The sequence below is a fragment of the Calypte anna genome, chromosome 8 (genome assembly GCF_003957555.1).
Source record: "Calypte anna isolate BGI_N300 chromosome 8, bCalAnn1_v1.p, whole genome shotgun sequence".
Taxonomy (NCBI): domain Eukaryota; kingdom Metazoa; phylum Chordata; class Aves; order Apodiformes; family Trochilidae; genus Calypte; species Calypte anna.
Genome location: NC_044254.1, coordinates 5,154,021 through 5,168,947, shown reverse-complemented (window position 1 = coordinate 5,168,947; position 14,927 = coordinate 5,154,021). Strand labels below are relative to the sequence as shown.

Here is a 14,927-nt window from a genome sequence, read left to right as displayed (position 1 = left end):
TTGCAGATTAAAAGGAGTCTTAGACACTATGCAGAAGCAAGATGCAGCTGAGTCAGCTTTAGGAGGGAGAAAAAGCGAGGAAGAAGGAAAAAGAAATTGCATTTCCATGTTTGGCTTTTTCTATATAACCACCACACAGACAATAGGTCTTCCACTTCTTTGTTCTTAACAAGGAAGTTAAATTGCTGGCTATATAGTTCAAGAAAAGAATAAAGAATATAAGGAAATAAAATACTTTCAGATCTCTGGATCCTCCTTCCTTTTGCCTCCTTCAATCCACTCTATCCCACTTCAGCACAGGATCTAGAAGGGTTGTATTTCAAGTTTTAAAAAAGTTGAAGGAGTAAAGACTCAGGAAGTTGGACATAGTGAACTCTTTCTCCTACTCCTTTTGTCATCTCAGGTGTTTTTCCAGCAGGTACTAAAGCATTTTACCTTCCAAGGAAAGACACCAATGCCTTATGTTCATCTGAATGTCTCCCCCGTGACCAGCCCTGTATGCAAAGACTTCAAAATCCCCCCAAATTCACAAAAGAATTCAGCTTATGGAATTCTTCTCATACATTCTACTTAATCTCTACCCCTATTTAAAGTGTTTTGATAGTTACAAACAATAAATATTCACAATTATCAACCCAGAGTCAGCCATTCCCATAAAGGCTGTTTTTTTCTTTTTTTGAGGAAGACAAGCAGGTAAGGAAGAAAACAGCAGAAGAAAAACCAAGGAGAGAGCCAGTTCAAACAGAAAGAGAGAATTCATGACATCTTGTTTAGCACTGATTTATGAGAACAGCAGAGAGGGGATTTCACTTATTCAGGATGCTAAATAAATTCAAGAAATAGTTCATAACCTGACTCAACAAATCTCACGGTCTCCTTTATTACCTAGACTATCCTTTTTATTTTATTTTTTTTTTTTTGTTAAATATACCTCTGCAGGGCACAATCACATACAATCAATACGATTGGAAAATTACATGAGCTCTATCCCAAGCATATATGCACCAATGTTAAAAAGTTATTTAAAAAAACCAAAACAAACAAACAAAAAAAAATAAAATAAACTCCACCCAAAAAGGTGATAATGACTGCAGAATGTCTCGGGGAGACTTGTACAGAACTAACAAGATCAAAGAAATCTAGGCTTACAAAAAACAGGAAAAAAGTTATTTATAGAGAAACCCCACAACTGGAAGTAGATGATTTCAAAGATGGGGTGGGAGCTTTCACATAGAAGATCCCACAGGGCTTCTTCCCTCCTCCCTTGCATGCCTTCCCTCACCTCTTCCTCCCCATAGCAACAAATACAATGGGGAAAGAGCTCAACACTATGCTACCAGATACAGAAAAATAGGGAAAAATAATCAGGCTGATTTGCTAAGCTGACTTGAAGGAAAGCTCCTCTTAGCATAGAGGCTGCTTACACAGCAAGCAGAGACCAAAGGGGTAATGGGAACTCCTTAAAATTAGGAAAAAAAACAACCCCAGCCCTAGAAGTAATTTGATTTGCTAGATTTGCCCATGGTAGAGCACATTAAAAGAGGCTGTGAATTAAAGGTACCAATTGTAACCTGTGAGCAGCTGTGATGTGAGCAGGTTTCTCCTGTCTCAGGTTGCTTTAGACATTTATAAGATGCTGCTACAAATTTGCTTTTAAGAAAGCTCAAAATAAAGAGGTCAGTGCACACATCCAGTTGTGGGATCCATCCAATACACAATCTGGTTTGGATGCCAAAGACTTGTGAGTACTGTCTGCCACAGAGTTAATACATCCTTTTAACAAGACAAAGACGTAAATCATTTCTTAAAACATCAAATATTCCACAAAGTTTTCTCTTTTCCTTCCAGATATATTTTCCACATATACACATCATGCGTAATTCCATCAGCTCTAATGCTTTTTATTTCCAGAGACAGTGCAGCACTTGTTGTTTCCATCTTGCCCAATAGCATGTTTTTCAAATTGGAATTAATAATCGTGTTTCCCCCCCCCCCCAGACTCCCAGATCTTGGATTCAGCTGTTTCCTGGAACATGAAAACACCCAAGCTGTATATCCAGAGACACCTGCCTTACACCTAAAGTTCCCCAAATGCTGAACACATGGCAATCTGCACTAAAATCATACACAAACTCACTGGAATTGCAAAGATTGTCTGGGAATGACCAGTTAATAATTTAGGTTACTAAGCTATAGGCAACCAATTCTGACCACCAGGGTCACAAATTTTAAGCTTCATATGTTTGGGGTGTTTCTGAGGCAAATCCACTTTCCCACACTCTTTAATTTGGGAAATTTCAGAAAGAGCTGCACCCTCTTTGCTTACCAATAGTGTTCAAAGAGTTCCCATGCCACTGGGAAATGAAATTATAAAGAAGTTCAATATAAAGTTTATCCCCCTTTCCTTGCTAACCATGGCTCTACCTGCATCACAAGGAGCACCTTGGAGATTCAGACAACACTAAGCAGTTACATTCTTTTTCCTACACAAGAATAAAGACTGTATGTTAACTGTATAGGGACAGTGAGCTGGGATAACATGCCCCAGAACTGCTCATAATATTCTATAATTGGAACTAACTTAATCCTGGCCTCTATCACCACCCTGACACTTAAAATAATGCAGCTGATGGAAGCTGAGTATGAAAAAGAGAATCCCCAACAAAGGTTTTGACATCTCAGATTATATTTGATCCAAGAACAACTCAATTTGTGCTACATAATCCATATGATCATATACCATGAGTAACAACCACCCAACTGTTCTCACCAAGAATATACCTAAAAAGGTGGCTCAGAAGATTTGCTTCTCTTTCCCTGGAAATTCAAAGTTCACCCTTACTCAAGCAAGGCAGGTGTTTTTCCAGTTAGTATGTAAATTACCATTTTAACAACAACTTCTGGGGTTTTTGTTTGGTCTTTTTTTATTAATTTTGTTTAGATCAGTACTACCAACATCAGGAGAGGGGAAGGGGAAGTGTGTGTTTTGGAAAGTGAAAGATGATGAAATCTGAATATGAAGTTAACATCATGCCCCACCCTCTTAGCCTGTGTTCCTTCTATTCTAGGGCTACAAAAAACTCTTGATACACAGACAAGCACAAGATTTGCACACTTTTTTTTTACCCCCCTTTAAGTACAGAGATGATGAGCTGACACTCCTGCTGTTGAGCCTCCTGATTATTAGCACTGGGTTTCTTGGACCATAAAGTGGGGTCTGCAATAGCCAGTCAACCAATGATACTTTATATTTGGGTTCTCCAGATAACTATCCTGTAGTCTGCTTCATTACAGACCAGATTTAAAAGTGGAAATTACAATGGGAATGAGCCTTTATGTTACTCTGACTTACACTTTACTCTCTGAACCTAAAAACCTCAGTAACAGTCTGCAAGAGTCTGTTAGATCAAGGCAGGGAAATGCAAGCAGCTTTCTTCTATTATCAGTGAAAAGCCTCAGCCCTAACCCTTTCTAATACAGCATTTGCCCCACCTTACTAATTCTGTGTTGTCAAGAGACAATATCATCATACAAGTTTGCTTTTTCCACAACTAATTTAATGTAATGCTTCAGTTTGAAATGTCTTTTCAGTTCAGATGGGCTTAAAAATCAGTCACATTTGCAACACAAATTTATCTTTTACTGTAACTGAAGAAATTTTAAATCAGTATTCAAACACTTAAAGACAAGGCTTTTTTGATTTATATAAAACTTCTATGTTCCTTCTCTCTCTCTAAATGAGCCATTCTGTCAGCTGAGAGATAGCATGAGAGACTGAAAACATCAGAAGACCCCACATACTTCTCATTACATTAAAAACTGGATGACTGAATGGAATGATTTTCCACAATTCAACACACGGATAAGGCTTGACAATCATTAACTTCTGTAAATTGTTATTAGGATAATACAGTCAACTCACAAAACCCCACATAGATTTGACAATCAAAATGGCTACGCCAGGAAACAGAAAAAGTGTAAAGCACAAGTCTTTGGCTCTCCTTTAAAAGAAAAAAACCAGCAGTTTATCATGTTTATACAGATCCCCCGTTTGCCTACCAGTAGGGGCAATATCACATTTGTGCATCACTGAGTAATAACACCATTAGAAAAGGCAACTTCATAGAAGTTATTGGCTAAGCGAATTCATTTGAATGCTCTGTTTTGAGGCAGCAAGCTGTCACCATTACACAATCAGGGAGGGTGGATTGGGCAAGCCAGAGAAGGGGAAGAAGGAAAAGATGGACAAAAAGCAGAGAATAAGGCTCAGAAGAAACTGGACACAAAAACTCGAGGAGAAAGAGGATAACAGTGCTGCAAGTTTGAAAAGTGGTCTGAATTAAAAATAAAATAAAATAAAATAGTCCTGCTCCAAGATGGAAGAGGATCCAATAATATTCTAGAGTGGCAGAAAAAAGTGTAAGCTATTCTTTTCAAGACAAGAGAAGTAGGTCACAGCAAAAAGAAAAGACATTGACAGAAGGAGGAGGAAAACAACACTACAGAATAAACAAACACCATTTCTATACTGACTGAATCACTGACATCCAGTTGAAGCTTCCTATTCTGGGGGGTTTGTCCATGCTGGGGCTGAAACCCTGCTATTAATGAGTGTTCAATGAGTCTCCTGCAGGAGAAAATGTAACCTGTTCACCAAAAGCTGCAGTAGTGCCCTAACACTGTTGTAATACTGTTTCTTCTTGCCCAAGAAGGGACTAAGCCACTTTCTACCTAAGACCAGTTTCACTGAGGTGGACAGCACTCCTGTACAACTGGGGCAGTGATGGGCTATACAAATGAATGTTGCAGGATGCAGTTATAGCAGAAATTTTAATTTTACTATAACCAATGATTCTGTTCCATGTCCTCCCAGTTCTGCTAGCACACTTTTCCACAAAAATGGAAGACTTCAGGTGCAGCTTCCAGAATGACTTAAAAGCATGCACTGTATTTTGCTGTTTGACTTTTTTCATCAACTAAACTTCTGTAAAAATGAAGAAAAAAGGACAAGAGGAAAAGAGGGGAAAAACCAAGCCAAAAATCAATACTTTTGGTGGATATTAAACAAACTATTTAACAAGCCAAACTATAATGCTGGGCAAACAGGGCATTCACCTGGACACACTGATCACAAGGACACTATGCACAAAGTACAGCACAGAGAGCTGGATAAAGGAGAAAAAACAACAATATGGTGTCCCTTCAAATCCATGGGCTTTGGGAGCATTCACCACAGGCAGGACAGCAATATAATAAATAGCTTGTGCTGCAGAATTCCTCTTGGGAGCAAAAGGGGAGAAAAAATTAACTCCTAAGCTGGAAAGGAAAACTAGGTGGCACAAGTGTAAAAGGTATAAAGTTTCTTGCCCCTCCAGACTTTCTTCCTAGTGTCAAAAACAAATCCCTAGATTCAAAGGTAACACAATCATCTTTGAAAATTCTACACCAAGCTTTACTGCAGTCTGACAATGTACATTCTGGGCTTGTCCTCCTAGATTAGAATATTGCACTAATTATATTTCAACTAAAATGAGCTCCTTGTGTTAATAGGGACACAGCAGGAAGAACTAATTAAAAGCAATGAGAATGCTGACCTGAAGGTGGTGCTCTGCACTTAAGGATGGGAGAACACAGCACAGTGCCTGTGTCAGCTGATTTGATAGCAAGCTGCCAGGGAACAAATCGATCATTATCATGCCCAAAGCAGAGAAGGGAGGAAAAGACCTGACAGGCTCAAAACTGCATCAGCCAAGCTCTGCTCAGCTTCAAGAGGAGCAGTGGGAATGCTAGGCCTCAAACAGGACATCTGGATTGATGGGGGCAAGGTGTAGATGAAGCTGTTCTAGTGCAAAGAGGATTCTTCGCCAGAAGTTAAGAGGGGGTTGAAAGAAGCAAGCTTCAAAACTACTACTATTGGCAATTAAAAGGCCAAAGTTCATCTAAAAGCAAAATAAACCTGTGTGAGGACATATGGAAAGTGTGGGGGGGGTGGTGAAAAATGCCTTTATTTTTCATTCAGTGCTTCTACCTCCCAGACATTTGATCACAACAGCTGCGCTCATGCGAAAAAATTCTTAAAACATACCCAATATATATACAGATATAACTATGTATATATGTATATATATATTTATATATAAATTTTTATTTAAATAAAAAAGAAAGCTCGAATCCCAAGCCAATATGTGTATCAAATCCTTGACCAGCCAGGTCTGTAGGGCATAATCAAATTCAATGTGAAATAGTATATAAACGCGGTGCCTTGACTGGGCAAATTAAATAATTGCTACTCAAAAGAGTCTTCTGTTTGGACTCTCCTACTGGTAGGCAATAGTGGGACTGTATCCCCTCCCACCCCCCATTTTGTTTTATTTAACAGTATGATGAATGCAAAGCTTAGCCCAGGGTTGCTATGACCTCAGAAGGAGTTAAGGTTAAGGAAAAAAACAACTAAAAACCAAGAAAAATTTTAACTCTTGCTTTACCCAACCAAAGCAATGCAGTAATTTATTACATAACCAGTGCTTTCCAATTTTAGTAGTCTAACACAGAAAGAAAAAAGACAAGAATAGGCCAAGAAGGTGCAGAGGGAGTAACACTTTAAAATCATTCTCCACAGAGTTCTTCGTACACAGGATCTTGTTTTAGTGCATGCCAAAACTGTTAAAAAAAAAAAATGTGCAGCAAGAACAAATCTTTCATTTCTTTAACATCTAGAAAGGCTTATGGTTTCTCCAACTTATGCTTCCAAAGCATCCACTTGGAGAAGCAGCACACTAGATCTTAACAAGCAAAATTTGCTCTCCAGAACTTGTGACTACTTCTGACAGATCCACGCTGTACCTTAGGTGGTCATTTTGATGTGAATTTTTCCCTCTGAAAAGGGAACCTAGGAAAGGATTCACTGCAGCAGTGGCAGACCAGAGGCAGATTGATTCTCAGGTGTCAAATTCTAATGCCAGTTTTAAAATTTCCCTCTGTTTTTTCAAGTTTGCCACCACTGATGCACACAAACCAAAGATGTGGCTCTCCTTCAGTAAGTGGCCCTCACAACAACATTAGAATTGAATAACTGATTTACCACTGAACAAAAAACAGCTTATAGAGGAAATTATGTTTTTAATAATAATAAGAGTAACAAAGAAAAAAAAAAAGACAAGAGTTGCTGAGAAAGAGGCATACAGGTGAAAAGGCAGAGAGGTCAGTAAGCCCCTCTCCATCAGCTTAATTGTATGGAATTTAGGAAAGTTTGTTTTAGTGAGAATGGAAATATCCCCAGCAAATGTTGGATGAAGGAACATGGCTCACTAGCTCACCTGCAGTTAATATCCTTCCAGCAACTCCACAACATTATTTTCTCTGTTTCTTATTTCTAGAGATTCAGCCCTGGTCACAGCTGCACAACCTTCACTGTTTAGCTAAGCCTCTCTATCACAAGCCCCAGATAACCAGCTTCAGAAATACCCATGCTGCAGTAGGTAAGTTTTCATTCTACTGACTTCTATAGTCCCAGTAGAAAATAAAAGGGCAGTAGCAATCTTCACATAAAGTATGTTGGACACTTATTTTGTAATCCTCCCTAATTAATTCCACATCATGTGCTGGGACACACAAAGGACTGCACCTGCTGCATTGCAAGGATTCTGCCCATTGTAGTTTAGACTTAAATAATTTAAGCAAGAAGGCTCAAATAAGGGTTCAGTTCTTAGCCACAATGTGAGGAATTATTTTAAGAATGTGTTTGCTGCACATCTTTTGACACTGCAATTCACAGCTACTCTCCAACCCTCATTCCTTGTTTACCCTTAAACCATACAAGGAAGTGGCCAGGTTGTTTTAATCTGAGAAATTAAAGTGATAAGGAATTATGCACTGGGTATGTAATAATACCAAAATAAAAGAAAAAACCTACTTCATTAAGATCATACAATTAATCAAACAGAGTATATATATAATATCTTTTTTTTTTTTAAGCCCTGGGATCCAAGGCGTCCAAAGTTATTAAAATAAAGTTCATTCACAGAACAAAAACAAATTTAATTTGAATTGCTTGCAGATACTGCTAATTTTCATTTTTTTTTTAATTAAAAAATGCGTTAATGTGAACTATGTGCAGGATTTGTTTCTAGTAGTTGTGTTTGTGCACATTGCCTCTGGACCTGCTGCTCTGCTACTGCTGTTGCTCCTGGGTTTCTACAATCACCCTTGGAAAAAAACACGATGGAAACTACCAAGACCCCAGCAAAAGAAGCTGTGGGGTTTGCTGGCCTCAATTCATGGAGCAGATGTGGGTGTAACTCCCACTCTCTGGGAGTCGTGGCTGTCTCCTCCTCCCTCTGGGTCCTCTGACAGGCTGAGAGATGCTGTCTTGTTTGACAGGAGGCCAATGTTCTCTTGTGTCAAGGCTGATCCATTTGGAACATCACTGCTGAAAGAAAGATGAGAAAAAAGGGGGTGAAGGTAAAGTAATTGGATTTTTTATTTTAAGTAAAAGGATTTCAATATTTGTTGCTGCACTCAGTGAATAGTTGTGAACCTGCAAAGACTTGAGTCCTTTAATCAACAGGTTGTCTGTTATGCTGCAGGTGCTTTCCCAAAAGAGAATTAAAATAAAGCTAATTGAAAAGAAACAAGACTACATATTTTTAGGGTTCTAGATTAGTTACATTTTGAGAAGTGTTTCAGTATAAGCCACAAGATGTACAGCATCAGTCTGTACAATGCACACATTCCAAAAAACTTAAGTTACATAAACTTGGTTTAGGGAATATCTGCAGCATCTGAACTTTTCTATTCAAAATGTTAGTCTGCATACACACTGATGCTTGCAGCCCTCTGGAAAATGGTTATTTCATAAATTTCCACTATTCCCACAACACTTTACTTCACTTGAGTATCAAATGTGACTTTAAATCAACCCCAGCATCTACACAGACAAAAATTACTGCCTACAAATAGAAGTGAACTTTGTTTCAAAGTTGCATACCTTCCTAGACAACATCCACATGACAAACCTTAGTAGGACAGAGTAACTTTCCTCTAACATTTGGAACATTTCTTTGAAACTAAGCCAGCAGATTTCTTTTACAGTTGTTGTTCATCTTGTGTTCCTCCCTACTCATCATCCAATGTTGATGATATGGACTTCTGGTCTTAGAAACACTGCAATTTTTCTGTTGTGTTAACTGATATGCCTTCTCATTCTACTCATCAGCTGAAATGGCCCTTAATTCATGCTCACACTATATAAAGTTGATTTGTACAATCTTCTCCTAGTAGACACTTCCACATCAGAACCAATGTGAGGCAAGAGGTATTATTCATGTACCAGGGAGTGACCCTCATCAAGTCACACTGCTGTTATGCAAAGACAGGTTGAAAACTCTTGTTACCTGAAGGTCAGTGCGAGGTCCTCTGCTGGAACCTTGCTTTGTGGTTCTAATTGTCCATTTTCTGTTTGTTTAGTGGTGCCCAGTTTGTTTTTTATGTCAAGGGAAGACTGGCTCTCCTTTTAAAAAGCAAAGAAAAAAAATTCTTTTAATACAACATTAAAGAATTTGAGACTTCATCCTTTGGGACTGATGATGAAGGCCTATAAATTGGAGTCATACAGTATAATCCACAGAAGCCATGAGACAGGAAAACAGACTTGGTAAGATATGCTCATCCTCTCAGGACACAAGTCTTTCCCAAAAGGAAGGGATGATCTTGTAACAGCAAGCAAAGACCATAGACCATAACAGCACACAAGACTTCTGAATGCTAGGCTGTACCTGCAGATGATGTTAGAGCATTTATACAACTCATGGCACAGTGACCTTGGAGATAGTTAATAGTTTTCAACAAATTCCGTATCACACTTAGTTTAAAATGGTGATCAAATAACAGGAGAGTATTTTACAGTAGCTAGAATTAAAATTCTTCACAAAGAAGAATCAATAAACTTCTCAGGAGGTTTTGAAGAATAAAGAGGGAGATGGATGCAGTCATCCAGCAGAGAGCTTTTTTGCCAGGTTGAAAGGGCTGCAGACAGCTACACAGCTCTCAACTCCACCTCTCCACCTCCCACTCCCACAGCACTCACCATGCTCAGCTCACGGGTTCTCTTCCCAATTTCCCTTTCCACCTGGTGTAGCTCCAAGCTCAGCTGTTCACTTGAGATCATCCCAGGCCACTTGGGAGGTGGGGGTGGGGGCTGTGGTTGGCCTGCCAGGGTAGTCGCCTCCCTCTGCAACAGCAGCCTGTTACTAACAGCCTAAGTGCATAAAGCCAAGCACATACACAACTGAGCACACAACACACCAAGCACAGAAAGAGCTTTAGGCCATAACTCTAAAATATTGCTTATTTGCAAAACCAAGGCTCTCTCTCTTCACGTTTAAGATGGTCCTGATCAAAATTACTTCTAGTGAGAGTTTAACAATCTTTTTACATGCAGACAAGTCTTTTTACTTTCAAACATGCAGCATTAAATACCTTTCACAGTAATAAATTTGCACAGGTTTTCCCTATAGGTTTCATTTTGTGAAGGGAGTGATATGAGCCCATGAACAAAACACTACTCTTTTTGTGAGCTACTTGTTTAACAAAACATTAACAGCAGATAGGCAAATCTATTGCTGCATTTTACAGGATTAGAACTTAGTAATAATAATGGCTCTACTGCAGAATCTTATATCATGTAAAATATCTTGAGAGATGTGGATATCCATATGTAGCTCTCAGTGGCTCAGACTGGGAAGCACTGGGAAAGAGAGAGGCAAATCATTTGTGAGTTGCCAGTTACTATATCAGCCAAGTAAAAGTAGTAATCATGTCAGCCACTCAAAAAGTCTGCTAATAATTGGTAATCAGTTCTGTCAGTGTATGCTCTAAACACACTACCTACTACTGCACACAACCAAGCAGCTGGCTGGGCTTTAAGTAGCAGTGCTCACTCATTTGAGCAGATGGCAAAATAATCTAGTAGAGTATGCTCTGACTCAATTAAGTGACTGCTACAACCTTGTGAATCAACAAAGCCTCATGAATTTCAAATATCTACTGGCAGATTTGAACATAAATATAAACTAAAAGCTGTTTTTACTCAAAATAACTGAATAGTTCTTAAAATGCAAATTGTGGTAAAATCAAGGCTTAAGAGTCAACTGTGCAGTATTTAACACTAACACAACCACAGTAACATTGAGCAGGAGAGGCAGGCCACTTGGGAGTTTTGCAACTTTCCAATACTCCATTATGGCAAAGGCAGACATGCAAGATATAAAACATTTTCTCCTCTTATTCCCCAAAAAGAGCACAAGAACACAAGTTATGTTTCAAGTAACTAAGCAATGCATACTGTTAGTAACTGCTGATGAGACTTAAATTGTGAGCTCTTAGTGCAGAACTGCTAAACCCCACCCTTTAACATGTTGTTCTTAGGTACAGTTTCAGCAGAAGGTGCTATCCACTACTTATAGATATTCCTTCAGGAAAATACATTAAAATAGAGTTGCTGAAGTACCTAGAATAGTTTTCTGATAAATATTTTTTTTTCCTAGGAGGAAAAAAGTAAGCTTTGATGAATGAATTCTTTCATTATATGCCTTGATATTTCTCCTGTTTCTCACTAAATACAAATACTAGAGTTTATTAATTCTTTCAGAAATGCAGGCTCCTGTCTTTCCTAACATTGTGACCACATTTCTTCTAAGCAAGGAGATACAAAATATTATGCTTAAACTTGTCAAGTATCTTTAACATTTATTTTCTTGACTCTTGTGGCTTGTGCTATTTAGGAAGAAACAGGTGCAACACAAAGCCAAACATGAAACAGATGAACAGATGTACATAAAATCAGATAAAATCCCGACTGGTGGATGAGGGGAGGGCTGTGGATGTGGTCTATCTAGACTTCAGCAAAGCCTTTGACACCGTCTCCCACAGCATCCTCCTGAAAAAGCTGTCAGCCCGCAGCTTGGACAGGAGCACCCTGTGCTGGGTTAGGAACTGGCTGGAGGGCCGGGCCCAGAGAGTGGTGCTGAACGGGGCTGCATCCAGTTGGCGGCCGGTCACTAGTGGTGTCCCCCAGGGATCAGTATTGGGCCCAGTTCTGTTCAACATCTTCATTGATGATTTAGATGAGGGGATTGAGTCCATCATCAGCAAATTCGCAGACGACACTAAGCTGGGGGGGAGTGTTGATCAACTAGAAGGCAGGAGGGCTCTGCAGAGGGACCTGGACAGACTGGAGAGTTGGGCTGATTCCAACGGGATGAGGTTTAACACGGCCAAGTGCCGGGTCCTGCACTTTGGCCACAACAACCCCATGCAGCGCTACAGGCTGGGGACAGAGTGGCTGGAGAGCAGCCAGGCAGAAAGGGACCTGGGAGTCTGGATCGACAAGAAGCTGAACATGAGCCAGCAGTGTGCCCAGGTGGCCAAGAAAGCCAATGGCATCCTGGCCTGTATCCGGAACAGCATTGCCAGCAGGTCCAAGGAAGTGATTCTGCCCCTGTACTCAGCCCTCGTGAGGCCACACCTTGAGTACTGTGTCCAGTTCTGGGCCCCTCAGTTCAGGAAGGATATCGAGGTCCTGGAGCAGGTCCAAAGGAGAGCAACCAGGCTGGTGAAGGGACTCGAGCATAGACCCTACGAGGAGAGGCTGAGAGAACTGGGGTTGTTCAGCCTAAAGAAGAGGCGGCTCAGGGGAGACCTCATCGCTCTCTACAACTACCTGAAAGGAGGGTGTAGCCAGGTGGGGGTTGGGCTCTTTTACCAAACGACTTTCAACAAGACAAGAGGGCATGGACTTAAGTTGTGCCAGGGGAAGTTTAGGTTAGATATTAGAAAGAATTTCTTTACGGAAAGAGTGATCCGTCATTGGAATGGGCTGCCCACTGAAGTGGTGGATTCTCCGTCCCTGGAGATATTTAAAAAGAGACTGGATGTGGCACTCAGTGCCATGGTCTAGCAACCGCAACGGTGGTTCAAGGGTTGGACTCGATGATCTCTGAGGTCCCTTCCAACCCAGCCAATTCTATGATTCTATGATTCTATGATTCTATGTTTTCAATGGTAGTTAAGCCAAGAAGAATAGCTATCTACACCTCAAGTTTGCCTCTGAGCCACCAGATAAACAGAGAGGGAGTAAGTGAGAGAAGGAAAGCAAACAAGAATGAGCACAGGGTGTAGATGTTGATTTGCACATCAAATGCAGGGAAGTTTCTGCTGCTCAGCAGAGGTTTACACTTGTGCCATAGTCCCAATACCTGGCATCACAGGATTAAGTACTGTTACTGAATATCATTAAGAGAAAGACCATCACCACATAAAAGCAGCTTTAAGTAGCTTCATCTCTCTCCATACCACCTCTCACCACTCTTCCAAACGTTGGTACCAACCTCAAGTCCTCTCATCTGTGTTTGTTGGCTGATCTGGTGGTCTACTTGCTGCAGCTCCATGCGCAGCTGCTGCTCTCTCTCTGCTGAGGGCAACTGCTTCCCATGGCCAGTCACATCTGACATAGACAGTCTCTCCCTTTGGGATCAGAAAAGCAAAAAAAGGGAGATTAAAAATAAATAAAAATAATAATTAAAAAAAAAAAAAGCTTTTCTCAGCTGGCACAGAAAGAAATAGACGATGAAAATGTAGAAAAAGGCAAAGAAAAAGCAAAGCAATCCTACCTGTCATTGAAACGTCCCTGAGAAGGTATATTTTGATGAGGAGAATATGGAGAGCCTCCCCAGCCACCATGAGTTCCATAGGGATTGTAGTCTGCCAGTGAAGAGAAAGTCAGGTCACATTACAAAACTATCTTTTAAGTAGTTCAGTCAACACACAGAACTGGACAGAAACTGGAGAATAAACCAGGAAGATCACCATTCTAAGAGTGAGGAAGATTTCTTCTGCTGAATGAAGAAAAAGTTCTGCCTGTGACCAGTCTTGCATGCATAATGCATGACTCCTGCACATCCAACAAAACCTGCACAGCCTGAGTTTGTGTAGGACATGGGACATGAAGGGGGTTTGGGGCACAAAACCAAACTTAGAGCCACTATGAGAGCAATTAGTTTTATCACTTAAGTTTCTGAAAGACTCAAAAGTTCATTAATAATTCTGTGGTACCTAGTTTACACCAGTTTGAAGGCTAAGTTTTCAGGAAAGCCACTGTTCTAACTGTCAAAGTCTAAAAAGTTAACAGTTATTTACTACTTAGTTTGAGCAGTAAGTCCAGAAAAATATCTAAAGGGAAGTTCAGGGATGTCTTTTGTTATGACTGTTCAGCGCATCTCTAGAAAGTGATAATTTTTTGGAGGAAGATACACAGCCACGTGATTAGAATCTTCTACAGGTGTGCAGAAAATAAACCATTGCTACTTTATTCCCTTTGCCTAACAGTATACAAAATAATGGCTGCATTAAGTTAGCAGCAGCTATCTTTAGAGTTCAGTACTTTGTTATGGATGGTTTTGCCCTATTTATTTGAGAGCAGGTGTCCGGATTTTACTAAGAAGCCTCACCTCAGATGGACCAGAACAAAAGAACTTTTTCCAAACAGCAACAAACCACCACAATGTATCCACAAACCTGTTTGTGGAACAAAAGCAGTGGCAGCCTTTTTCTCCAGTCCTCTCAGTGTAGCCCTGGAGTTAATTTTTAATGGCACGAGAACGGTTTACTGCAGCTGTAGCCAGCAAAATCGTAGAACGTACATCATACCTGAAATTATTGATTTGGTGGTAGCTCCCTGTACTGCCATGGCCTGCATGGGACCAGAATTCTGGTACATGGCTTTGGAAGTACGAGATATAGCCCCAAATCTCGACACAGTTGGTCGGTCTCCAAAGGGAATGAGGTCATCATCTCCTGCCTCTGCTGCGCGCCGCTGCATGTCCAGTCGCTGGTCACGCATGGCTTTGCTGTCTACGTTCTACACAAGACAT

The 14,927-nt window shown here is 40.3% G+C and overlaps 1 protein-coding gene across 8 annotated transcripts in view; it reads right to left on the bottom strand.

Annotated features, from left to right (window-relative positions):
- Positions 1 to 766: 766 nt before the first annotated feature.
- Positions 767 to 14,927, bottom strand: part of RC3H1 (ring finger and CCCH-type domains 1) — a 63,750-nt gene continuing 49,589 nt past the window's right edge. For 3 of the 8 annotated variants that reach the window (XM_030455733.1, XM_030455736.1, XM_030455734.1), the window contains exons 15-20: positions 14,704 to 14,914; positions 13,668 to 13,758; positions 13,386 to 13,521; positions 10,085 to 10,255; positions 9,393 to 9,508; positions 767 to 8,428 (exon numbers count right to left, since the gene is read on the bottom strand). In XM_030455733.1, coding sequence (XP_030311593.1) covers positions 8,275 to 8,428; positions 9,393 to 9,508; positions 10,085 to 10,255; positions 13,386 to 13,521; positions 13,668 to 13,758; positions 14,704 to 14,914 — 879 coding nt within the window. In that variant the 3' untranslated portion in view covers positions 767 to 8,274. The remainder of the gene's footprint in view (positions 8,429 to 9,392; positions 9,509 to 10,084; positions 10,256 to 13,385; positions 13,522 to 13,667; positions 13,759 to 14,703; positions 14,915 to 14,927) is intronic. The other 5 variants (XM_030455735.1, XM_030455737.1, XM_030455739.1 and 2 more) reach the window with 3 other exon arrangements.